Here is a 25756-nt window from a genome sequence, read left to right as displayed (position 1 = left end):
TCTGTATCCTTGGGACCTTGGGCTTAAGCCCAAAAATCTCTTCTAGGCAGATCCGCCCCTGCATTACTAATAAGCATGTACAACAATTCCATTACGATATAATAATGTTATTCCATATGTTTATGACACAGTCTGTATAAGTAGGTAGGTACAAACATTTATGGTAAATAGAAATACCAGGTATTAAGAGTTAAAAATTAAACAAATGGATTATGTACAAGAAAACATTTATTCTATATATTAATAGGGTTTTAAATACAAAGAGGTGATGTCAATTACAAACCAACACCTTTTATCATAATGTGTGATATTTTATTGAGAGCGCGAGACGTTACAAACCACGTCCCTCTGTATTTTCCGTATCGCGACCCCATTCTATAAAAACGTTGCCATTTGTCCACATTTTAATATGCCACTTTCTGAGCGCTATAACCTATCCACTCCTTTTTACTTATGATTAATATCATTGAGCAGGGCCGTTTTTTGTGTTGCAGTGCACAATCACATTATGGCATCCCTCTTTGTACTTGCTTCATGGGCTCTACCTTAATACATTAAATACATATTATTATTCAATCATAAAAATATTAATTAGATAAGTAATTTCACAAGCTAGGTGATTAATTATCTTTCTTCATTCTTGTACTAGTCATCCTATAGACAATGGAGTCGCGGCCCGGGTCCATATCCATAAAAGAATACATGATAGCAAGCATAGAGAATGTCATTACTAATCCAAACCAAAGAAATATATTGAACACTGCTGGATAGTCGACGTCAAATTCATCAGCGGTAGTGGCATTCAACGATGGCTGTAAAAATGAAACCGTTAATTACCTCTACAACATATATGATCAGCATATACTCGTGTGATCTATTGCCAACTCCAAAGATCATACCTTTGTTCCATTTCCTTTTTCACCGTCAGTTCCGTTCCCACCTCCACTCCCATCTACAACCCCATCTCCAGACGCTTGTCCATCTTCAGTAGCGTCTCCAGTAGCGTCTCCAGCCGCGTCTCCAGCCGCGTCTCCAGCCGCGTCTCCAGCCGCGTCTCCATTTTCATTTCCCTCTTTAGGTTCTGCATCATTGTCACTTCCCTTTCCTTCCCTAGTTCTTGGCCATGAGATCGCCCGGCTCATCCATTCATAATCAGCAATACCAGGTGGTTTTACAAATTTGTAACGATTCTTTTTCTTATTGGGATTTGTATTTAACCAATTTGATGGCCATTTTTTATCCGTACCATTAAGGTTTGGTATAGTGACTGATCGAGCTGAGCGACGAGAGTGAGGGACATCAGTGCTGACAGCTGTAACTAATACCGAACCAACATAGGCTTTGACAAATGCCTTGCTGAGGTCTTGAATAGCTTCACCTATAGTGGGATTAATAAATATTTATTACTAGGTAGCAAGCAAGTTTAGTACCTGTTAACAAAAGTATATTTCTATCTTTAATAGCAATAGGTACTTATAAAATGTTTGACCAAAAGTATCTCTATCAGTTTTGAACTCGTAACTACTTTAGGCCGCTACTAATACTATCTTCCTCATTTATACAATGTGATAGAGGTGAGACTTCTAACACGTTAAGGTTGAGTACTACATCTAATTTTATCGACAAAAGTCGGGGGTCGAAGGGGTCGAATCCCCTCCCCCTAAAAATTATGGTTATTTTAATATTTTTTTTACTTTTTTTGATATCAAAGGTTGTATGCGTCGTAGAACCAAAAAAAACGACAAACGGTAGCTAATAACCTAACTAATTCAATACTTTTTTCATATGTTTGATAATGTTTTGGTGAGAAAAAAATTCATTTGTGAATTATTTTTACCGAAAAAATCACTATTTTTCAATATTTTCAATAAGGGTTTCAACCCCCCATATTTTTTTTTGTCGATAAAATTAGATGTTGTACTCAGCCTTAATGGGTTTTTTTTTTTTTTTTTTTTTTTTTATTTACATTTGTTCTCCACGGACTCTTGGTCCGTGCCCTTGTCATACAATTTGTTTTTCTTTTTACAATAAATTTTATCAATATGGTATCTACCTTACGCACTAAAATTAACCACAACTATTCAATTATAACTACAAAAATACTTATGATTAACATATTTGTTTTTTTTTTTATCCACTAAATTAAATTTACCGGCGGCTCTGCCAAGTCAGTCCACCGGCGCGCTGGGAGAGCCGACCTGCCCCAGCAGAAGGCACTCGTTCACGAGTATGACGTGTGTGTCAGCAATTGGTCCGGTCAACCATTTTGTTGGGAACGGAACAACCCAACACACAGCGCCACCGACTGTAGGACATTTATGTGTGCATGACGCCTCAACCCCTGTCGGGTGGGCTGACTTCAACAGAGCTTACAGAAGTCAAAGAGTTTACAATTATATAATTATGTATATAGCAGTTATGTACTTATTTACGATTTCCGCATACACATTACCTCCCACTATATAAATTTTTATTTTAGTCCAAGGAACATTTCTCACCCAAAAGCGCCCCCAGAACTGCCGCGTCTCTGTGTTTGATGGCCATTTTCAGGTTGTAGTCCATAATCCTATGGTCGCTCTCTTCAGCAGCCCTTCTGATCAATTTGCTTATCGCGTCATCACAGTTGTCCGTGTAGTAGATGCAACTATGTGTGTGACGCGATATTGCAACTACTGCATGTGGTACGCTGTCATGAATTTTCTGCCTCTTTGTTGCTGTGTTCACAACTACCACCTTCGCGGACGAAAGCCCCTGAGCCTCGTGTATAGTGAGAATGCGTGATCCCTCGCCCGACCCGTATCCCTGGTTCTTAAGGGATTCCTTTTCTGCCTGGGTGTGTACCAGGTATAAGGTGTCGGGGAGTGATTTTGGGATCATCGCTCCCGAGAATCTTTTTGTCTCCAGGGATCTCACGCCCGACCTGGACGAGTATATGCCACTGTAAACTGTGTTGAGGACATAGGCCACGTCCATTGGATTCCTGTGGGTACACAGCAACTCCTGACTTATGGGTGTGATATGTGTAGGGCGGCCGTAGTGGAGAGGGAAGAGGTTGTCACGATCAATGAACGGGAGCTGATTTATGTCACCAATTAGCAGGACCTCCTTGGCTAAAGTTATTCGGGCGGCCATCACCACCGCTCCAAAGTGGTTCATAAGAGCCTCGTCTACCATTAGTCGAGTGCAGCTCTCTCGCCCCTTCAAGCCGTTTACTAAGATGGACGCCATTGTTCGAACCCTAGATTTGACTAGTAGTCCCCCAAATCGGCAAGATAGTTTGCCTCTGAGGTCATTTGCTGCTTCAGTTGTTGTGGTGACAATTAAATCTTTGTCCGCATCAAATTGATCCACTATCCAAGTCGTTTTACCGCATCCAGGGACCCCGTTCGTCCAGTGAAACCTCGGAGTGCACCAGCTCTCAAAGGTTATGCCGTCCGGTCCGGATTCCGATATGGATTTTGCCATTTCTAATATCCCATCGTCTAGCATAATCCTGGTACACTTGGCAACCACCACTAGGGAATCGTTGGGGGGAGTTTCAAACTTCACTACTCCGCATCGATTTGATTCCTTCTCGTCGAGAGACACAAATCCTGCAGTGGCGTTGTAAGCTGCCATACTACGACTTATAGAGGTTCCTCTCAGCACTCTCGATGTATTATTGTCGTATATGACTGCTTCTGCTGCTTCGAGTCTATCGTCCAGTATCAGCTCGTTACCCTGCAGATAAGTCTGCAGGATGGCTTCGCAATTCCGCAAGTTAACCTGCTTAGTTGCTTCTATTACTGCGACAAACTCGAGAAAAGCGTTTATGAGATGGTCTCTGGGAGTGGTGGCTTGTCGAAGCTTCGGTGGACAAACGTGGCCCATAGCTGCTCTTGTTGGGGATGACCTAGAATGAGCAGACTGTATTTGAGCGGGACAGCTCTCCGATCTATGAGTGGACTTGGATGCATTTTTCCTGAAAGGTGACGCAATGAGTCCGGTTACTGAGCATATGGATGTTGTTATTGCCCACATTCTGCCTCGGGACTGTAGTTTTTTATTTTCCCTTTCGGTGGCCCGCTGTTGTTGTTGCAGAGCGCTCTGTTGCAAATATTGTTGCTGTAAACGCTCTGAGCCGCTTGGAGAATCCACCCTTAGCTGGCGCTGAACTGACCTCTTGAGGAAGCTCAAATCTTCCCCCCTGTCCTCGTACACGATGACCTCATGATGTTCTGAGGCCCTAATACAGCCCATAAGGTCTGCCGTTTTCCCTTTTTCATAAGCCACCACTGCAGCGTCTACGCTAATTATTCTGGAGTGTATGCCTTCTACGTCTCCCCACTCACCCACGCCTGACAGCACCTCACACGCTTGTGCAAAACAAGTTATAGAGTCGACGCTGGAAAACATTGCGATTGTTTTATTGCGTGTTCGCAACAATCGACAGCTTCGACCCAACAGTTTCATGTCTGGTAGTGCGTCATAGACTTTGCGTCGCATGCTTGTTCTGGATGTGCTGCCATTGATCAGGGAGGCTAGGCCCGGTGAAATAGTGAGCCATTTGCTATTCCTTTTTTCGCAGAAGGCTATCCCTAGTCTTTCGCTGCTGGTGTTCATGAATAGGGCTACACCTCGCAACCGTATTCCTTTGGTGCCGCGTTCTCCATGTAGGAGTATTTGCTTCTCATTGATTATGAGCGGCTCATTAGTACGAGGGGTCTCGGGTACTGCCGTGGCAGTTGTTAATTGATTCTCCAAGGTGGCTATTTGGTGTCTATTATTTAATGTGCTGTTTCTTTCCGCTGCCCTGCTAAAGATAGTGTCTATGTAGCTCAGGAAGTGCGGTCTTTTGACTTTATCAGCTAGAATGGCACTCAGATTGGAGGTATCCAGATTTGTATCTATTTGAGCCTCTAAGCTGGATCTGGCGGCCAGAAAACGGGGACAGTCGAGAATAATGTGCCATACTGACTCACTGATGGTTAAGTCGCATTCGCAACCTGCATTTTCTTTTAATTTGAATCGATGCAGGTACTCAGCGATCCCTCCATGTCCAGTCAACGCTTGTACTTGGGCAGGTGTCAACTTTGTCGATCTCACTAAACGATATGCCTCATTGACATCCGGGAGAAACGTCTTAGTGACCTGCCCAGTAGTGGAGGTGGTATACCTGTCCTGCCACTTTCGGATGGTTTCGTCTCTGATTTTCTTTTTGACGTAGGACATGGGCACCATACAGTAGTCTGCCGTGGTGTTATTTTTCTTTTTGGCAGCAATTTTAGCTAATTCGTCTGCCCTCTCATTCCCGGCCGTTCCGACATGGGCCCTCAGCCAGTAGAACCGGATTTCTCTTCCCTGTTCCTCCACGGTCTCCACACACTGCTTTATTTCTTTGGCCAAACGATGGGTAACTTTGGGGTTCTTTAAGATGTCGAGTGATGACCTAGAGTCACTCATGATGTTTACTCTAGTTGCTCTGCTGTCAAGAACCATTTTGGCAGCTCTGTTCAAAGCGTATAGTTCAGATTGGAAAACCGTGCAGGTAGGGTCCAGGCTAAAAATGGAGAACACCGACTCACGACCCTCCTCCCACCAGGTCAAGGCAGAACCGACGCCTCCCTCAATTCTGCTTCCATCTGTGTATATCTGAGGGCCGGTAATTCCTCGGACGAGAGGTGTTCCAGAGTCATCGCTCTCCAGAAGCTCATAGTTGATAGATATTAATTTTGAGGGATGTGGCTGATCTAGGTAGTTAACCTGCCTTTCTAGCTCCTTATGAGGTGGTAAATAGTCTAGAGATAATCCTCTTTTAGTTAGATACAAACTGGCACACTCCTGGACTCTCAAGTCGAGTGGGAGAGTACCCGACAAGACTGTTGCTGATGTGAGCGACACTGTACGATACGCTCTGCAGATTTTTTGTGCAAATCCCCTTTGAAGAGCATTTAATTGTTTTTTAATCAACTGTAGCTCCGTCACTGGGGCCCACACGTTTGCGGCGTAAAGTACAATGGGCTCAATGACCGCTACGTAGATTGTTCTCGTTATCTCGCCATTAAGACCCCATGTCACTTTTGCTGCGCGTGCCAGCTGTTTGTAAATATCCGCAGCTTTTTTACACGTTGCGGATATGTGTGACCTGAAGGTGAGTTTTCTGTCTATGGTGAGGCCCAAGAGCTTTACCTCATCTACGAGGTTTATTCTGGTGCCTGTCATGAACAGTTCTGGGGGTTCAAAAACAAGCCTTTTTGTCAGCAGCATAGCGTTGGTTTTGCTTGCTCCGAACCTAAGCTTGTTGCTGACTCCCCATGCTGCAACTATTTCCAAGGCACTATTTACCGATTGCTCCAGTGCGCTCACCCTATGGTTCGAGAATAAGAGAACGACGTCGTCCGCAAATGCCTGGCAATAAACTCCTTCACCTGTTAGTCTGTGTAGCAACGAATCGAGGATTAGGTTCCAAAAAGTGGGTCCACCTACGGACCCTTGTACACAGCCCTTAGTTGTTCCCTTTTCGCTGCTGGCTCCGGCGAAGTTGACTTTGACTCTCCGTTCGCTGAGGTAGGAGTTTACCATGGCATACAGGTTTTTCGGACACTTCCTGGCTATCAGTTGATGTTTCAGGGCCGGCCACCAGGCGTTGTCAAAGGCGCCCTCTATGTCTAGTGACACCAGAACGACTATTTTTTTTTCATCCATCTCAGTTTTTATGCGGTTGACCAGATCACACAGTGCGTCTTCCGTTCCGCGTTGAGGCAGAAATCCATACTGGTTTTTGTGAAGAGTTGGAAGGATGTGCCACTGGATTCTGCCTATCATCAGTTTCTCAACTATTTTTCCAAACACAGACAGAAGTCCAATTGGTCTGTAGGACTTTGGATTAGTGTAATCATCTTTGCCTGGTTTTCGGAGAATTATAACATGCGCAGATTTCCATTGCTTTGGAAAGTATGCCCGCTCTAAGCATGAGTTCGCCATGGCAAGAAACACCTCCCGTCGACAATAAATAGCTTCTGCGCAGATATCAGCTGTCAGACCGTCGGCGCCGGGGGCTTTTTTAGGATTGATCTCATTGAGAATCAAATCCAGTTCTGCCTGTGTAAAGTGAGGGTCGCTTTCCGACAGCTCCTCCATCTCACCTAGACATCTTCCATCCGTTAGTGCACGAAGGTCAGCATGACCGGGATCATCCGTGGTGGTAGTGTCATCAGGATAAAAAGTTTTAGCCAACAATTCCGCTGACTTGTCCGGGTTCAGTGTTTGACCCTCAGAATTTCTAAGCAGGGTGTTTTCTCTACATTTTGTTGTTTTCCTGATGACCCTGTATATCCCGTCCCACATGCTTTCCCTCTTTTGAGTCGAGCAGAACTCCTTCCAACTCTTCGTTTGTTCTTCATCGGCTTTTGACGTGTATGTTTCTTTTGCCCGCAAGTATTCCTCAATGACGAACTGTTTGCGAGAGGGAGCTGCGTTCCTTATCCTCCTTTTTCTTCGAAGCACGTCAGTTTTGAGATCCTCTAAAGAGCTCGTCCACCACGGGGGTTTTGATTTCCCTTTCCTCGGCTTATTTTTGGGTAGGGTGGCATCGCATACCTCCGTGATAGCATTTATGTAGGTCGTAATCACGGTTTCCAGCTCTTCAGGTGACTGAACACTCATGATACTTTCTGGAGTTATTTGTTTCTTCTCTAGAGAATCTCGCAGATGTGATCTAAATTTTGTCCAGTTTGCGTTTTTGGTGTTGTAGACTCTCGTTGTTATGGGCTTTGGGGGTTCCAATGCCTTTTCCAGCTGCAAGTCAAACGTTATGGCATTGTGGTCAGAGGTTGTAAGGCCTCTATCTACCATCCAGTTCTGAACTTTTGCTAGCAAAGATGTACTGCAGGCTGTAACGTCCACTATGCTTGTGAAAAGTCGGTCCCCTCTGAGTGCTTCGAAAGTTGGTGTGTCCCCTGTGTTGAGAATGTGGAGGTCCATTTCGTTTAGGAACGAATTATAATCTGCTCCCCTCTGGTTCTCCGAGGCGCTGCCCCACCACGGGCTCCAGGCGTTCACGTCTCCAGCTACGATGATATTTTTTGTGGTCAGTTTAGATATGGACTCCTTTAAGCGGGTTAAATTTAGATGTATGTCTTGGTCCCCCTCAAGGTAAACCGATATCACTCCAAGCCGCAGGCTACCTGAGACCAACAGTATTGCTACTTCAGTTTCTGTTACAAGCTGAGGATCATGTATAGTCCTCAGCTGGTCTGAGAAAACGATTACGGCCGCTTTTACTGGCTTTTGTCGATTCATAGTACACTGAATTATTCTTGTGCCAGGGTATTCTTGCATTTCACCAGTGTTCCCTACGTAAGGTTCCTGAACCAGTGCTACAGATATACCTTTTTTCTCCGCAACTTGTAGCAATTCTATGGTGGCTAGCCTGGAGCGATGCAGGTTTGCTTGGATGATACGCATTCTGCCGTTGTTCACCTTTGAGGGGGTTGCGTCCTGATTCGCCTGGTCCGTCCTACCATACTGACGCAGAGCTAGTAGAACTCATACTTGCCCAAAACAAACATCTTCTGGGTGACGTCAGTATGCAAGACAACATCATAAGGGTGAAGTACAGAAAAAAGGCACGAAACCCACATGAGTGTCACCCAGTATTGGAATTGTCACCGGGTACCCACAAGCGATTCCTGGAGGCCGGAAAAATCTATGTGGGATTGCAGAGGAGACCAGTGTTCGACCAATCCCCACTGGTACAATGCAACAAATGCCTGGAATACGGTCACACAAAAGCCGTTTGTCAGGCTAAAGAACATGTCTGTAGCCACTGTGGAGACCCACACACTTGGGAGAAATGCCCAAATAGGCTTTCGAACAAACCGCCGACGTGCAGGAATTGCTTGAGGGCACAGGGAGTTGGGCCGGAGACAACGCATAATGCCTTCAGCGAAGTCTGTCGAGAACGTCAAAAATGGGATGCTATAGCACGCTCCCGCATATCATATTGCTAAAGCCTTAATGGGTTAGAAGTCCCACCCCTATCACATTGTATAAAGTGCACTATACAGAGTTACGGGTTAACTCGACCTAAATCTTTTAAGAGATCATAGTTTTCATAATTTGACCGATTTGCCTGCTTGCCGACAATGCAACATTTAAGAAACTGGCATAGAATAAATCTGCTAGACCTACCCAAAAACATTTACTTAACCATGCAGAAAGCTGCAATCTGTCGGGTCGTGTGAAGGTTTTTACAAGATGCCGCTGTACAAGTATCCCAACATGAAGTTCAATTGGTCTGGCTCTAAACGCATTACCTTTTCTTGTATAACCGAAATTATTCAAACTTAAGTTTTCATTTTTTACAAAAATATTTAATTTATCTAATCACAGCAGTTTACTCACGTACATTAATGGAGAAAAGCTCAACTAAGTAGATAGTTTCGAGTCAAAGAGGAGATGGAAATACCTACCTATGAAAATGTTAATAGGTACCTACTTAATAATTTCTTAGCTTCTTTGGTTTGATGAGAATTGGGACCATGATAGTCAGATACTCCATGAAGACTGCGAATACGGAAATTGAAGAAATCAATTTGGTTGTCTGGAACAATACCCCCATCTTGGATCTGTCGATTAAATGCCAAGTAAGTAGGATCTGCTTAGGTATATATTATAGCTTAAAATGTAAATAGTAAATTTAGTATATCAATATAGGTAGGTAGGTAAGTAGTACATTGTAGAATCTTTTATGAGATTGGGCAGAGAGACACGAACAGGCGAATCACCAGAGGCGCAGCCCATAATACCATAAAATTTAGTTAGGGTAACAGCTAGGCTATTCTGTATCTTTCGATTCGAAAGATTCCAGATTTGAAGTAAATTCGACCATGGACCGCCTTGCCATGTCATTGGTTGTGAGAATAATCTCGACCAATGACAGGCGAGAATGCGATCGAGCTCACTTCGACTATTCCAACTGACAGTTACAGAATAGCTTAGCTGATCCTACAAATCATTAAACTTACCCATTTTATAACAGCTCGTAAAATGTCAAGCTCGTTTATGAAGAGATAATCTTCTTCCACGTTATGCTTTAAGTGGTGAAGTACTTCTTTGGTGGGTCTTTTATTTCTTATAAAATTACCAAATAATTTCCTGAACTGTAAATTTAAAATTAAATTATAATAATAAAATCTAGTAGACTACCTAGTGTCTAGCTAGGCTAATAAATAAAAATTGAGTGTCTATTTGTAATAATGAAATAACCGCTTCTTACTGTATGCATATGAATATACTATACACAAAAACCAAATTAAAAAAAAATATTTGTTCCGGCTAATCTCTCGGATGGGTAGAGGGGCTAATTGAATATAATAATACATAAAATATCGCATAATAAAAAATAAAAAATAATGCTATGCAAGTGACCCGGTTGTGGCCATCGACCCCTTTGTGGCCACTTGGGCCTTCAAATATTTATAACTAAGGCATGGACAAATAAATTACTCTGTGATGTACAGTATTTAAAATATTGAATATTGGAGACACTGATACCGTTGGCAGCTTTGATGTGTCAAACTTCACTTCGATGCAACAAGTCATTCTTTTTAGTTGAGGCTGAAATTGTTAAGATCTTAACAAAAAGGCTAAGGCAAGCGGGTGAGGATTTGGTTTTTATTTTTTTAATCTTTGCTTATTGTTTGGATGTTTATGTTAATACTACATGAAGAATATATTGTCTAAGTGGAACTAAAGTTATTTTGTCGCCACATGTTTCTGAAGTGGGATTATTAGAAGGTGGCCACTAATGGAGACAAAATTATGAATTTCTCCATCTTTGGCCACACGGCTGGCCAAAACTTTTGAACATAAACGCCCCACTTCTATTCATTTATCGTAATTTATTTATTATTTTTCCTTGGCTTTACATATCAACAAATACATATTTTTCATTTTCAGAGATGCAATAAATTGCCTTCACACAAAGGAAGGTCAGTTTACTTTGCAGCTTTTACCAACGTCATATAAATGTTGATCTCTTTATTTGTAAGTTAAATTCAAGTGAAGTAATAATATTTCATATTTTCCAGACTAAATGAAAACCATTGTTTCTAAAATGTCAAATTTAATTAATAAATTTTGATTACTTTTATTGTATTTTTTGATGGCCAGAACTGGCACACGACCGTGGCCAGAAATGGCACGAATCTGGCCAAAAATGGCACAAACTCCCTTTTTTTTCTTTTTTATACAGTTTTTTTTTCTATTGGACGTTCTTTAAAAAAAGGGTTTTCTTAGGCAAGATTAATACATGTTAAATGACTTTTTACAAGAAATATGTTCGTGATAACAAAAACTATAAGTTAAGAAAGCCTCAAAGTCGACAAAATTCTTAAAGTGGCCACAACCGGGTCACTTACGATATTATATGTAATGCGTGTCCGGAAATTCCCAAAACTACTGGTGTGCGGCGCGTGGCTTCAGGCCCCTGCCCTGACCGCTACCCGCCATCATGAGACTGATGTGTGAGAAATGTGCAGAAAAGATTATTATTATTTGCGGCCACTAGTGTAGATATTTCCATTTTTACCTCATTTCCATTACTTAATTTAACATTTGCTATTTTATTGCCTCCTTCTGTAAAATGCTGCTTTATTCTTTCTTTTACTGATTTGTACGTATCTGGCTCATACTCGTCTACACTAAGTTTGTAGGTCTTCAAAGCAATCTGTAAATAGGTTAAAATGGGCTGATTTGTTACCGAGAATGACTATAAGTAGGTCTAGGCCTATCCATGAATAGCTTTGGGACAGGGCTTCAACGGAAGTGTGTAAAGTCGGCACATTTCGTCGGAGACTATAAAAATAAATAAAAATAGGTAAATAATAATTTGTTTTTTGATAATTATTTTATTATTTAACAGCTACCTTTTTAAGTTTATCTACCTCTACCACCTTTACCGACATAGGTAGGTACCTAGGTAATGAAGAGGGCGTGTAGGTAATATTATTAATTAACTAGGTTACCCAGATATAGACAAATCAATGGGGAATGTCAAGAAAAGTCATTTTTATTCCGTGATAGGGTGCTTTGTACTGTTAATTCCTATTTAGGCACTCAAAAGCAAGGTCCCTAGGTACTTTTTCTACTCTATGCGCAGCTAATAATTATAGCTTTTAATTAAACCCTTTTTGATTTCTTACATGTTCACCAATGCTCCTTATTCCATCAATATATACTTCCACGGCTGCTTCAGGAGTGTTAAAAGGATCCACTACAATTAAACCTTTCCATTCCGAATCCTAAAAATAAAGGTGAGTAACATTCACTAGACAGTTTTAGTATCTGTTATACCATACTTGTAAGGGCACTACTTCATCCTGACTCATGTGGCATATATGTAATTACCTATACTGCACTCCGGAGTGTACTCCGTCAAAAAAAGGGTTAAGTAACCTTAGTACGTGCTCTCGTTTTGATCTCGTTAAACGTAAAACAGACTCGAACTAAGCCTTCTGTACGGTGCCAACAAGCCATTTATTTTAATGAAACACTGCTAATGGCGTTATTGGTGCCCAAAAGATTAGCAAGCTAAAAGTGGCATAATGGGCCGGACATATTTATTGAAGAACCAATCCCCCCCTTCCCAATCTTCCCAATCCCCAACAACCCTTAAATTCCTAATGCCGGCAACGCACTTGTAACGCCTCTGGTGTTTCAAGTGTCCATGGGCGGCGGCGATTACTTACCATCAGGTGATACGTCTGTTCGTTTACCGATGTGATTCATAAAAAAAGAACCGTCTTTGGGCAGACGTCTGGAGTGTAGACAACATCTCTTTAAACGCAAATGTAGTGTAGAGCACCCTCTAGTTAAGTGGGTTGACGACGTCCGCAAGTTGGCTGGTAAAGGCTGCATGCGAAGAGCTGAAGATCCAGCTCAGTAGCGTGATATTGGAGAAGGTTACGTTGAGCAGTGTAGGTACGTCCACAGTGATTGATTGCTGATACTTATATAACTTTAATAGATAAGTAGTTTACCTGCATTTTGCTAGAATACTTACATGTTCCACAGAAAGCCCGAGTGCTGCAGAAAATATCTCTTTCAAATTGCTTTCCGAAGTTTTATCAGTTGCCATAAAACGTAAAGAATCTGGACTATATAAAACACTGAACTCACCGGCCGCTTTTAAGCCTAAAATAATAAATATAAATTGAATAGGTACCTACTAAGTAATACTCCAAACATAAAGTATGTATACCAAATAAAACCTGAAAATAAGTTTATTACCGATTATTTTTAAAACAAGAGTTATGAAAAATAGTATCTTGTTGACGCTGTTTACACTCATGGTTTTTAAAACAATTTCCTATATTGACTTCTCGTCAAGTCAATGAAATTGTAAATTTACAATTTTTATTGCGTGCGCCTAGCAACGATTCGAAATTTAAAATCATCGCACTTTTCAGCCGACACCTACTGCTATTGTACTTTTCCTGCAAAACTCATTAGGCACATTGAAACAAGATGCTTCCCTTGGTTTCTTGTTAACGACAAACTGAACAGTGCGTCAGTGCGTATGTTCATATATCAATGTAAATCATTTAGTCTTCTAAATGAATTACATTTTTAACAGTTATACTGATTTTAAACAGTTATTTTACATTAATTAAATGAGTTTTTTTTTAGTTTTTCTGATAGTTATATTCTAGTTTATATTTTACCTATAGTTCTTTTTTTATAATTCCATGACAGTAATTTTATCATTCAAAGGACTTTAAAAAACAGGTAGTTCTCAAATGAACTAAACGCTGTGACTGCGCGGGTGATTTATAGATCTGTGCATGGTCTGTCATTATTTTGACATTATATTATAAGATTGACAATTTGAATCTTTGACATCTTACATTTGATACATATTTGATGAAACCAAAACTGTTGCAAGAAGCGTTTATTTGTTTTGAAGTTGAAAAAGACACTGAATATACCTTATTATGAATAAAGAAACAAACCGGCGCAAGGTCACTTCTGTTGGCAACTCTTGGATAATATGTAAATCGAAATCCCATCCTGGACATGTGTATTATTTCAATAGTTTAACTGGACAAGCAGCTTGGAATCTTAGTGATGCGGAGGTAACTTCAAATTATTGGTATATCGAACAAATGTTTAGATAAACTACAAAGTGTAGCTACTTTATTATAACTCTGTCATGTTTATTTTGTAGATTGAGAAGGCAAGGCAGACGACAAAACATCTTGAACAGTTACCAGGTGCTGAACTTGCATGTCCAGAACCGAAGGATAAACCACCAAGTCTTTTACCAAATGCTGCACAAATTGCTGAACCAATTCAACCAGCCATTAAGAAAAGAATCCCTCCTTTCGTAAATCCTCAAATGAATATAATCCCGGAACAACCGTCATCACTTTTGGCTAATTTGAATGTTCCTCTGAACCAAATGACGAGTATATTACAGGGCACACAAATTACTAATACTTCTTCTTTGGGTCCTATTTGTAATATGAATTTATTGAACAACCCTACACAAGCTTTTAATTTGAATAATGCTACTCCTATGTATAATCCTAAGGTTTGGGCAGTTCCTCAAGCACAACAAATTTTCTTACCAACACCGCTAGCTCCTATAGTGAATCAAGGTCCAAATTCCTTGAATGGGGCTTACAACAACTTCGTAGAATCTTCTACTGGACACATTTCGGATAATTTAAACAATGCTAGTTCTTCAAGTATCCAACTAGGGTCCCATGCATTTAACACTGATTTGAGGTACAGAAAAGGATTTCAGCAACCTATTAACAGAAAACATGGATTTACAAACAAGAAAGATCTGCGACAAATGATATCTTTCAAGAATAAGTTTCAAAGGAAACCTGGAGGTATTTTATTTTGCCTGCCTTATTTGTTTTACTAACTAAATAAGACATAATCTATTAAATTTTCATTTGCGATTGTATCTAAATGTAAATATTTTATATTAAGTGATCATACATATTAACCTCTAATGATTCTTTCTGATTTCTTCATTCACACTGCATCTTTAATATTTGATTATAATGTTTGTGTTATCAAATTAATTATTCTTATTAAAAAGTTAACTTGGGCCAATGCTACCCGTCAATCTTTCATTGTGAAATGTGTTAAAATGATAATACATAACACTTTTCAGGATTTGGTGCCCACATAAACAGTAACAAAGTTGGAATTAATTCCAATGATTTTCAAAACAGGATCGGAAATAAGGTAATGAAAAAGTTATCATTAAAACAAAATTAAAAAAATGTATTTGGTAGTTATGGCAATGTTTATTTTTTCTCAGGATAGCAAAGGCACAGAACAAATACTTGAAGATTCTTCAAAGATTGATGTAACTCCTATGAAGAATTTGGCAACTCCGGATTGTAACCCTGATGCATGGTTTATAGTAATGGATTTAGAAGTTTTATTAAATGAGTTCAAATTTCTTAATACATTAACAGATTCAGGTAATTCAAATGTAGTAAATATAGTTAATTTTATTTAAAACTAAAACTAGTGGCCTGGCCGTGCTTGGCATGTATTTATTTGTTCTATTAATGGTTTATCACGTTTTTGCATTTTCCGATTTTCCTTTCGGTCCTTCAAAAAAAATTCTTTCATAAGAAACTTCTAATAACAAATTCAACAAAGACATATTAGACAAATCAGAAGCCATTTACATGTAATGTAATTTTTTATTAGAGATGAGCTAATTATTCATTGTCTCATAGCCTTATGCATAAAATGTACCAGATAAGTAATAAATATCCAGATATAGCCGTAACAAATTATCTGATTTTTAAAACCTTGTGTTGTGTTATTTCAGATGAAAAATGTCATCTTATGGTCCCTAAACGGGTTATGGAGGAACTTAAAACTTATGTGACATGTATAGAGAATGTTCAAGCGAGACGCATCTTACGATTTCTCTCACAGCAGATTGAGATTGGTTATGCGTTTATGGGTATGTAATATGTATTTAATAACGATACAGAATACTGTTAGAAAACACAATTTTGTTATACACTTTATGATTGTAATATAATACATCTGTATTGCAAATTGATTATTCATTTACTTAACAAATTAACTTGGGTTTGGCTGGTAGAAGATGTCTACGGCATTAATTAAGCCCACCTATGTACACATTCATGTGCATGAAGAGTAAAATAAATAAATAAATAAATTAACTGTCACGTCGGACACTGGTGACCGACATTTAGCGGAGAATTTGAACAGTTTTCTTTTGGCAATTAATGCTTTAAATGTGCTGCTGTTAATATATTTTTTATCTAGTTGTCTGGCGATATATTATCAAGACAAAATCTAGACATATATGTTTTCAATTAGTATACATATTATACATACCTACTTAATTAAAAAAAGATTATAATATGTAGTGAAATCTTATATCTCTTAATAATTTAATTGATCTCTATTAACTATAAATTAGTTGGTCTCCTATTTTTAAATATTATTTTATTTTGTAAAATAAAAAAAAGTAGTATCGAAAATATAATTTTAGAGAATGTTAAATAAATATGTGTATAATAGTAAGTATGCTAAAGTCTCTTAGACTAACATAGTTTTTTTTTTCATATAGCGGAATATCCATGTGAAGCAGATAAACTGTCTATGACAGAAGTGATAGAAGCAACTTGTGCTGAACTAGTGCAGAAGAAACATCATTTTGTAAGTATTCAACAAGAATGTGCTAATTTTTTTTTTGTCTTTACATATAAGTATGGTACCTATTTCTTCTGTTCCATGGGTGCATTTATATTATATGCATACAAATACATATTCACATACAGATGATGAGACGACACCCTCAAACCATCCTGTTGGTCAACAACTGTTCAGTCGTTAATAAATTATAAATATTAGAGAACAAAACTTGTGCTATATACACAGTGTCCTAAAAAAAGACTGATTTCATTTTGTCCCACTCTCACCATTATGGACCAGCATCTTCTGCAAGGTCCAATATACATATTACATGTTATGCCTACACTATACAAACGAATAAAAATAAACGCTAACTAAAAATAAAATAAACGCTATTTGTATTGTATTGTATTGTATTGTATACATGTTACACCTCTATCTTAATAGTTAGTTCTAACATCTATACTAAACAAATACGCTTATTAATGCAACATACTGACTTAAAACAGGCATAAATTAATTCAAATTATTTTTTTTTAGGTCCTTCTCACCAACGATAATGAGTTAATCACTAGAAACTCATTGGTAAATATTCACATGTTTACAATAAGTGAAGTTCGTAACCTTTTAGGGATTCAACCAAAAAAACAACAGATAGTAACGCCTAACGTAGTTCTAAAACCAAAATTATCTGTAAATGAACTCCTGAATAAAATAAAAATTACTGTGCCAAATAACTTTTCGCCAAAGCGAGACACTACTAGTCCTGATACAGATACTGCATGTGATGATATTATTGACAAAGTTCCTGAGATAGCACCAAAACAAGAAGATAAAACAGAGAAACCATCAAAACATACTGTTGATGCTGGCATTCAGACTGATGGTGACGACATTGCATCTAATAGTGGTGTTTCGAAAGAAAACGAAGAGTTAAATAGAGAATCCAAAAATATTGAAACCAGAAAAGTAGAACTTACGAAACCTGCTGAGACTTCAATCGTCGTAAATGTATCAGATAAGAAGAGGGGAATAAAACTTAAACGTAGTGTGTCCAGTCAACCACATGTAAATTCTGAAAAGAGGCAATTTAAATGGCGCAGGAGAAGAAACACTACTCAATCGAATCAACAAATTCCAACTCATAGTGATGAAATGACAAACTCTAAAGGACTGGAAACATTTCTTTCATCTAATGATAACCTGAAGGAATACGACGAACCATCTACCGATGATCCTGTGTCTGAAAGCACAGACAATAGAGGTGTAAATGGAAGTATCGAGAGTAGAGAATCAAGTATTATTGCACATCCGCGGAATTGTGTAAGTCAAGGAAATGTGACAATTGATGAAACTTCAACATCTGGTATAATATCCAACACTGAAAGCAGTGTTGATGAGATCAATTTCACAACCTCATCTAGTCAAGCGCTTCTTAGAAAAACCAATGATAAAGCCATGTATGGAGTCGATAGTACAACTATGGAACAGTATTTGAAAGTGAAATGTGATGAATGGATATCTAGATTTGTTCAGATTATGGAAGAAGTTTTAACCCAAGTATTACATCAGGATCCACCATTTTCGAATTCTAAGTTGCCACCTCCTTGGACGTTACATGAGGCAGCTCTATGTATTGCAATGAAGTTTAGTGATTATAAAGACATTAAAGAGGCAGCTGACAAATTGTCCAGTATGATCAATCGTGTCAGTGATGTTAAAGGTAAAATGTCTACGTGACTTATTTTGAAACAGTTTTGCACCATTTTATTAAGACTTTCATGAGGCATACTAAATTAATTATTATGTTATCGGCTTATTGACGTAACTGTTTGACTAGGAACTCGACTAGTTTCAAGCCATGCTAAAGCCTCATATTCATGAGAAGCAATCCGCTGTTTATGCTATTATTATTTTTTTACAGGTAACATTGCCTTAAACATGACTGCATCTCAATATATGCAAATGTATAGCTATGGCATGCATCTGCTTGGTGCATTAATGGTAAGTATTAAATAGATATAATTTAAAATGGAGAACATAATTAAATAGCTGATAATACCTACTTATATGACATATTTTCTCTGTTTAGGAGGCCCCCTGTAATATTGAAGATATAAAAATTGCTGTGGAATCGTTAAATACGCTGCTACACGATATAAAGAATCCTTGCCTGGATCATAGTGCTAACGACAGTTTCAACGACAATGTTCACGAAATTTCATCAAATAATGATGCGATGTTTTGTTCAGGTATATTATTTATACTTTGTAATCTTTGTATTGGTTAAAATTCCCTTATTGTTAAATTAATTTAGATTTTTTTGATCGAAAGTGCTCTATCTGTATTATTAGTTTTACACTTGAATATTTGACTGTCTTTATTTTGCATACTGCCTCGTTGAACCAGTGCAAGTGGTCTCGGGTTCGATTCCCACACACACATTACTGATGGGCTTTTTTCGGTTCTTCCAAAATTTCTCAGTAGTAGTACGGTGTCTGGCATTGTCCAGTATATTATGGCAATAGGCTCACCTCCTATTACATGGTGTACATACCTTAACACAAATTGTTAAAAGTGGGTGTGCATTGTACAGTGGCATTAAGTGCTTATCTCTTCGTGGATAAAAGGTGTGACGATACTTTTTTTCAATTTACAGATTTGCCGGGTGACAATAATGGCGGATCAGAACATGACCATGAAATGTCAATTGATGATAATGACAATATTGCAGAAGTTAATAAAAAATCTCCAATGAAAAGAAAACTAGTCCAAGTAAGTAGTAGTAGTAGTAATAGTAATAGTAGTAGTCCTATAAAATGTGCCGGAGATGCACACTGCCTAGCGGGTTACCAGGGCTCTGGCTCGAAAAGCAAGAGTAGGAACGGGGTTGTTTTTAGTCAGTAAGAGTTTGACATTCAGTCATTGATAGTCAGTAATAGAATGAAATCACCAAAAAAAAAAAAATTGAAAATCTTATAAAACGTATTCGTTTTAAAAATGTGACCATATTTCTTATTTTTATCTTTTTAGGAGGAAACGCCGAAGCAAGTAAAATTTATCAGAAATATTAATATAAACCCTTCCTTGTTTAAACATTTGACCTTTCAAAAAAGTAATAATGCATCTAACAATGGTTTGATTGATAAGAGCAATATGCAAGGCGAAGAAAAAACAAACAGTTCTAAAGTAGTACAAAGAAATACCGTTGAAACAGCAACGGAGAAGACGGAAAAAGAAAATAATGCTCCAGCCAGTCAGCCGAGTATTATAAGGAAATTCACTGCATTTCCAGAGTTAGAGAAAAAATTGCAGATTAGTAACCTATATGAAAATCATGACGAGGAATTGGATTATGATGAGGATGAGGATGAAGAGTATTTAACAGGGGAATACTGTTCAGAAGAAGAAAACGATGGCGAGATACATGACGATCCTTTTGGCGATAATATTGAAGAAACAGATTCACTTAGGCCCAATGAACGTGAAGCTTTAGCAGAAATCGATCCTCCTGTCATAAACGAAAACAACGAAAAGTTTAAGTATGCAACATATATGTTTATACAAGAAATTAAGGATGCTCTGAGTCAAATAAAAATTTTATGGTGAGTATTATTCGGTAGTTGACATTATACTTATCAGTAACAATACCCTTCCTACAGTTGATTACCCAATCACGTGACTTTTTTTACTATCAGTACATAGTGTAGCTTTTAGTTTATGTTGAAACATCACTACATAGTATAAAACAAAGTCACTGCTTTGTCTGTTTGTCTGTATGCTTAAATCTTTAAAATTACGCAACGGATTTTTATGCGGTTTTTTGTAATAGGTAGAGTGATTCAAGAAGAAGGTTTATATGTATAATACATGCATAGTATATCACCATTGCACCCATACGAAGCTGCGGCGGGTCGCTAGTCTTCTATAATAGACATTGGTTAGTCAACTTGTGACAGCTAAACTAAATTACTAACAGGAGCTCACGCCTTAGGGTGCTTTCCACCAGAGATATGCTATGCAGCTATGCTGCGCGGATTTATTTGTTTTGATGATTTATGTTTTTTTTTTACAGTGATCGGTGTTACAAAGTATTGGACAATCCACATGCATCAACCGAGCTGCGGCTTGAACTGCGAACAAAAGCTGAATCTGCACATATACATATCACTCGTTTGAGTAAATCTTTAGAAAGGTAACTATCATTTTATTTACCAAATATTCCTGTAGGTATTTCTGTAAATCGTATTAACTTTATGCGATTGACTGAGTAATCAGTTGCTGCAACATGTTTCTGATTCTCTAACGACATGGGAAGTTTGTGTAACTCTTGTTACTTTAGTCAACTTTTGTTCAAATACTCAAACGCCACCCGATTGTAAGATGCTCTCAAGAATACTTCTGCTTTACGTTTAAAGTAATTAAAACGAAACCGCGTTTGGCACTCTTGCCTATTGGCCGGCTGGAATAAACCAACCAATCAGAGCGCCGAACGCGCTCTCGTTTCTTAAAGTATATTTTTAACGGAATTGTCACTACAAATTCTTTTTCTAAAATTATAGAGATAGCACGGTATTTAAGTAGAAAATAAAATTAAGTAGCATTTCAGTATTCGGGTATTAGTCGACTATTTACGTGTGTGTGTGTGTGTCTTTAATACGTACGATTTATTTTTTATAGTATGCTGGATCATGAGACGAGCAACTCAAATCGAAGTATTTCTAAATTATTGATGCAAGCCGATGTCAATTTAGCTGAAGTGGACACTGAACTGCTGTCTAAATACAGGTACGAAAACATGCCATAACTTCTTTATCAAAGTTTTATAGTTTTTATTAGTCACTTATGCCTTGCACTACATTGGAATCTCACCCAAGACAAAAATCGACTTCTGAAGTGAAAGACATTTTGAACTTTATGACAATAGGATAGAGTTGAAAACTATAAAAAATGTACATCGACACGACTTTGTGACCAATTTTTTTCCCATATCATTAGCTCTGGTAACTTGCGGCTTAAAATACCGCAGGGGTAATAATTTGAAACTTATTGTCTAAACTGTTGTTTCAGGATTAGTATAAGCAAGTGTAAGGAGTGTGCTGACGGCTTTATGAAATCCGCACAAGATATAATTTCACGTTTTACCTCCGTTTAATTGAACAAGTGTCTCACATCTCGATGAAATACCTGTTTTAGGACTTACAAGGACTTGATGTCTTCAATCCTAAAATATACTTACAGATATTATATTTCATGAGCATGAAATCCCTACCTATATGCATGTACTCAATATTATTATAATAATTTTTCATTCAAAAGAAAATGTGATTTGTTTAGCATGTAGTAATACAAACTACCTCACACTTTAAACTTTTGTTACTTACTTAAATGATTTCAAATTATCTTAGATACATAGCTATAACGAACTTTCTTCGTCCCCACATTGGGAATAAAGCTATATTAGTCCCAGAATAGATTTTTAAGTAATAATGTCCAGTAGTCCTGGAGCCTGTTCAATACAAACATACAATTAAATCTTGTTTTCCGATGTTTTTCTTTATTATTTTAATCTATTTTGTATTAATAATAAGGTTCAAAGTCTATTACAGATAATGGCAGGTAGGGTGAGGCTAGTCTGAAAAATAAATATTGTATAAAGGTAAGCGTTCACAGGTCCGCATCGTACGCCTCGCACGCATCGTACGCATTCCGTATGACGTCATCGGTACGCATCGCATGTAGGCATTGTCGATGATACGGTCCGTACGATGCGGATCAGTGGACGCAGTTGTATGAGTTTTTATACAAGACAAACTAAAGTCCGTTGCGTGTGATGCGTACGATGCGGGCCTGTGGACGCGTACTTTAAGGCAGTTGTCCCACCAACGGCGAGTGAACGACTAACTATCGGCTATTTTCTCGCTCAAGAAACGTACAATAGATATACTTTCCGTGTAAACAAAAGAGATGCATATACAAATAGTTGATCGCTGACTGTTCACACTGCCGGCGAGTGCTCGCTTCACTAGTTTGTCGCTGAGCGACAAGAGCTATGAAAGATAACACTCGCTCGGCGACACTCGCCAAGCGATTAAAACTCACGCCGAGCGAGCAACCAGTGGTCATTTCTCTACAGTGCGTATCGTAGTGCGAGTAATCGCACCCGCCTCACTCGCACACTCGCTTATAGCCGAGCTACACAAATACCAGAACTACACACTCGCTCGCCACGTCTCGCTTAACTCGTTTCTAGTTCTAGCTCTACTCGTTACTCGTTCATCGTTGCCGGTGGGACAACTGGCTAAGATGACTGACATTGTTTAAAAACAACTAACTAGGTACATTTCCTGTAACTTTATTTTTTTTTCTCAAGTATAGTTTGATGCCAAACTATACTTTGCATGTGAAATTCATTTTGATTTTTAGTTTTCTATTATAAAAACTTTATCTTGAACTGCAAGTTCAATGTTGACTTTTTGAAAATGTAGTTGTTAAGATACTTAGGTAATAAGTATGAAATAAAACATTCAAGTAAATATATTATGTACTTTTTATTTTATATTAACTTTATAAAAATATTTATTTGCTCATGATATGCATCATTATTAATCAAAATTTTATTAAATTAGTGATATGGATTCTTAAATGTAATTGATAACATTATATTAACTTTATTGTCGGGCTTAATTTCTCTTGAAGGTGTTAACAGACACCGGGCGGGCCAGTCTTATGTAAAGTCATAAAACTAAATAGATAAATATACAGAATCTGATTAAAAAGCTGTGCTTGAAAATATAATGTATAAAGTAAATATACGTATGTAATAGTAATAAGTAAAAATAATGATGGCACTATATTAATATTAGGTCCTTATAAGACATAGAATTATATTGTGCATCAATAAGGGACTTATAATCTTAACAAGAACACATTTTAGATAAAAAAATACATTGTTGATGAACAATAGATTCTGAATAATTAATTTAAATAATTATTTGACTAGACTAGAACTTAAAACTAGTTGAATCCTCTTCCCTCCATCATTCTTTGTGCACAGAAGCGCGGGAATTGTACCACGGAGAGTAAGAAGTCTGTGAGACCCTGTAATAGAAATAAAAACGTAGGTTTACATATAGATAAACAAAATATCAGCGTACGACCTTTCTCAATAGGTTGTCTGTCGGAAGATAATAGGGTTTTAATAAGAATTTTAATGCATAATGGGTTAGGACAAAATTCTAGCTCAAGAAGAAGATAGGTACCTATCACAGAAACAATATTAATAAAAACTTAAGTAGTATCTAGTGATATGAATTCACTGAATAGGAAGTAGCTGGTAAGTAGAGGAGAAAATGCTCGGCGTGACCTGGGGCCTTAGTCTGCTATTACAATTGTGTCAGAATGGTCGATCATTGAGCAGTGCAAGAGGGACGGAGCTATGTAGGTTGTATAGCTCCCCTGGACGCAGTACCGAACGTACGTCTAAATTCACCAAGGGATAAAGCAGAGTCTATCTTTCATCGTCCAGAGTCGCATTCTCACTTTCTTTGGCTATAAGTATATATCACCCGCCGAGAAGACGATTCTGAGGGGCAGCTTGTAATGCAAGGGAAGGTTGAAGGCACAAGAGCGTGGCAGGTCACCGATGCGATGGACGGATCAAATTAAAACTGCACTTAATGATCCAATTTGCCACTACACCTACATGACGACCGCGACCACTCTATCAAGAATGTAATGACTAATAAAATGGAAGTAGAGGTACTTACCGATAAAGCTTCTATACAGACTGTGAAGGGTAGGATAATAATGTAGAGGCCCGCGGCAAAACCAGCTATCCAGAAGGCGACGATTATCAGGATTATCAGCCATATTATTGAGAATAAGATGTTGCCCATTTTCTGGAAAAGAAAAAAAATTCTTGATCAGGAAAATTGATGCGTGCAAGTATCGAACTCTGACGTTACGGATATAAACGGTGTTGATTCTGATTGCTTATCATCAGGTGATCCGGCTCATTTGCTTCTCTCTCTAATGGAAAGGGATCTCATAAAAAAGATGCCAAGTTACGTAGTCTTTGCATATTACGTTACAGTTTACGTAGAAAAATGTCCAAAGCAAGTTTTATGTAAAAAAAGTATTAAGATAGGTATTATGGAAGTAGAGCTTTTTTAATTAATAAGTTTATTTAATTTTGATCTATTTTATGTACATATACGTATACGTAATACAAATAATCTGGGGACACGGTAGTGCCCCCGCCAAGACGAGCGCAAAGCAAACACTGACGTCGCTTGAAGGACTGATGGCCGCTGGACCAAGAAATTGATCGAGTGGCCGTGGTCCGAAACACGTAACGTAGGCAGACCTTATACAAGGTACCACCCTTTACTGGAACCATTTCGCCGCATTTTCAGGCCTGGGGAACTTCCTTGACCGTTTGTCAATGGTGTTTAAATTCTTAAAGAACATAGGTACCTATAACTCAGAAATAGTCATTTTGGTACTTGCAACGGGGTTCGAAATTCGAACCCCCACTCTTAAACATGAGAAGCGCATTTTTGTATTTATTTTGCAATATAATATCTAGTTAATGATTCCTAATATTTATTTGGCATTTTCTAGCAAAATAATAATAACCAGCTTAATAATCAACAAATGTGACACTGTCACACGATGTCACCCTAAACTATGGTTGCCATTCGTCCAGCTTTACCTTAAAATGCTGGACCCTATATAGACCCTAAAGAGTCGGTAATTGTCGGCTTTAAAAAGCTGGACCTTGAAGAGAGACAACCTACATACAGGTATTGTAGTCAAGCATTAGTTTTTATCGAATAAAAAAAAAGACCAAGAGCCCAGGCCTGCCAGACATAACATATTTTCTGAAAAACAGACAAATCGCAAGGGCCATACATCCCCCCAGACATAAAAAATATTCAGCCGTGAGCATGAGTGCGAGGGTACTATGCTAGCGTTTTGGAGCAAGTGAGACATCTATGTCATTTCTCTCTCTTAAATACACCGCCAGAATATTTTTTATGTCTGGGGGGATGTTTGGCCCTTA

The 25756-nt window shown here is 38.3% G+C and overlaps 2 protein-coding genes across 3 annotated transcripts; one reads left to right on the top strand and one right to left on the bottom strand.

Moving 5' to 3' along the window:
- Positions 1 to 210: 210 nt before the first annotated feature.
- Positions 211 to 13681, bottom strand: LOC118270024 (ATPase H(+)-transporting accessory protein 2). 2 transcript variants are annotated; one of them, XM_035585438.2, is made up of 8 exons: positions 13273 to 13681; positions 13046 to 13176; positions 12186 to 12284; positions 11573 to 11710; positions 10008 to 10142; positions 9479 to 9608; positions 900 to 1378; positions 211 to 812 (listed from the first exon to the last, which is right to left on the bottom strand). In XM_035585438.2, the coding sequence occupies exons 1-8, from the start codon at positions 13331 to 13333 to the stop codon at positions 621 to 623; spliced, it is 1365 nt and encodes a 454-aa protein (XP_035441331.1). In that variant the 5' UTR covers positions 13334 to 13681; the 3' UTR covers positions 211 to 620. The 2 variants fall into 2 exon arrangements, with proteins under 2 accessions (XP_035441331.1, XP_050563079.1); XM_050707122.1 differs by having other exon boundaries at positions 900 to 1318; positions 13273 to 13539.
- A 121-nt stretch (positions 13682 to 13802) lies between these two features.
- LOC118270023 (uncharacterized) lies at positions 13803 to 23229 on the top strand. The gene is made up of 14 exons (XM_035585437.2): positions 13803 to 14117; positions 14210 to 14882; positions 15173 to 15246; positions 15323 to 15488; positions 15848 to 15985; positions 16625 to 16713; positions 17230 to 18412; positions 18614 to 18693; positions 18782 to 18941; positions 19349 to 19464; positions 19723 to 20294; positions 20765 to 20884; positions 21370 to 21477; positions 21760 to 23229. The coding sequence occupies exons 1-14, from the start codon at positions 13977 to 13979 to the stop codon at positions 21842 to 21844; spliced, it is 3705 nt and encodes a 1234-aa protein (XP_035441330.1). The 5' UTR covers positions 13803 to 13976; the 3' UTR covers positions 21845 to 23229.
- The last annotated feature ends 2527 nt before the right edge of the window (positions 23230 to 25756 follow it).

The sequence above is a fragment of the Spodoptera frugiperda genome, chromosome 30, assembly GCF_023101765.2.
Source record: "Spodoptera frugiperda isolate SF20-4 chromosome 30, AGI-APGP_CSIRO_Sfru_2.0, whole genome shotgun sequence".
Taxonomy (NCBI): Eukaryota; Metazoa; Arthropoda; class Insecta; order Lepidoptera; family Noctuidae; genus Spodoptera; species Spodoptera frugiperda.
This window is presented reverse-complemented; position numbering and strand designations above follow the sequence as displayed.

Coding starts and splice junctions, on each gene's coding strand:
- LOC118270023 (XM_035585437.2), top strand. CDS start 13,977: ATGAATAAAGAAACAAACCGGCGCAAGGTCACTTCTGTTGGCAACTCT. Junction 18,413..18,613: donor TCGTGTCAGTGATGTTAAAG/GTAAAATGTCTA, acceptor ATTTTTTTACAG/GTAACATTGCCTTAAACATG. Junction 18,694..18,781: donor ATCTGCTTGGTGCATTAATG/GTAAGTATTAAA, acceptor TTCTCTGTTTAG/GAGGCCCCCTGTAATATTGA.
- LOC118270024 (XM_035585438.2), bottom strand. CDS start 13,333: ATGAGTGTAAACAGCGTCAACAAGATACTATTTTTCATAACTCTTGTT. Junction 12,285..13,045: donor TCGGGCTTTCTGTGGAACAT/GTAAGTATTCTA, acceptor CTTTATTTTTAG/GATTCGGAATGGAAAGGTTT. Junction 813..899: donor AAAAAGGAAATGGAACAAAG/GTATGATCTTTG, acceptor TCATTTTTACAG/CCATCGTTGAATGCCACTAC.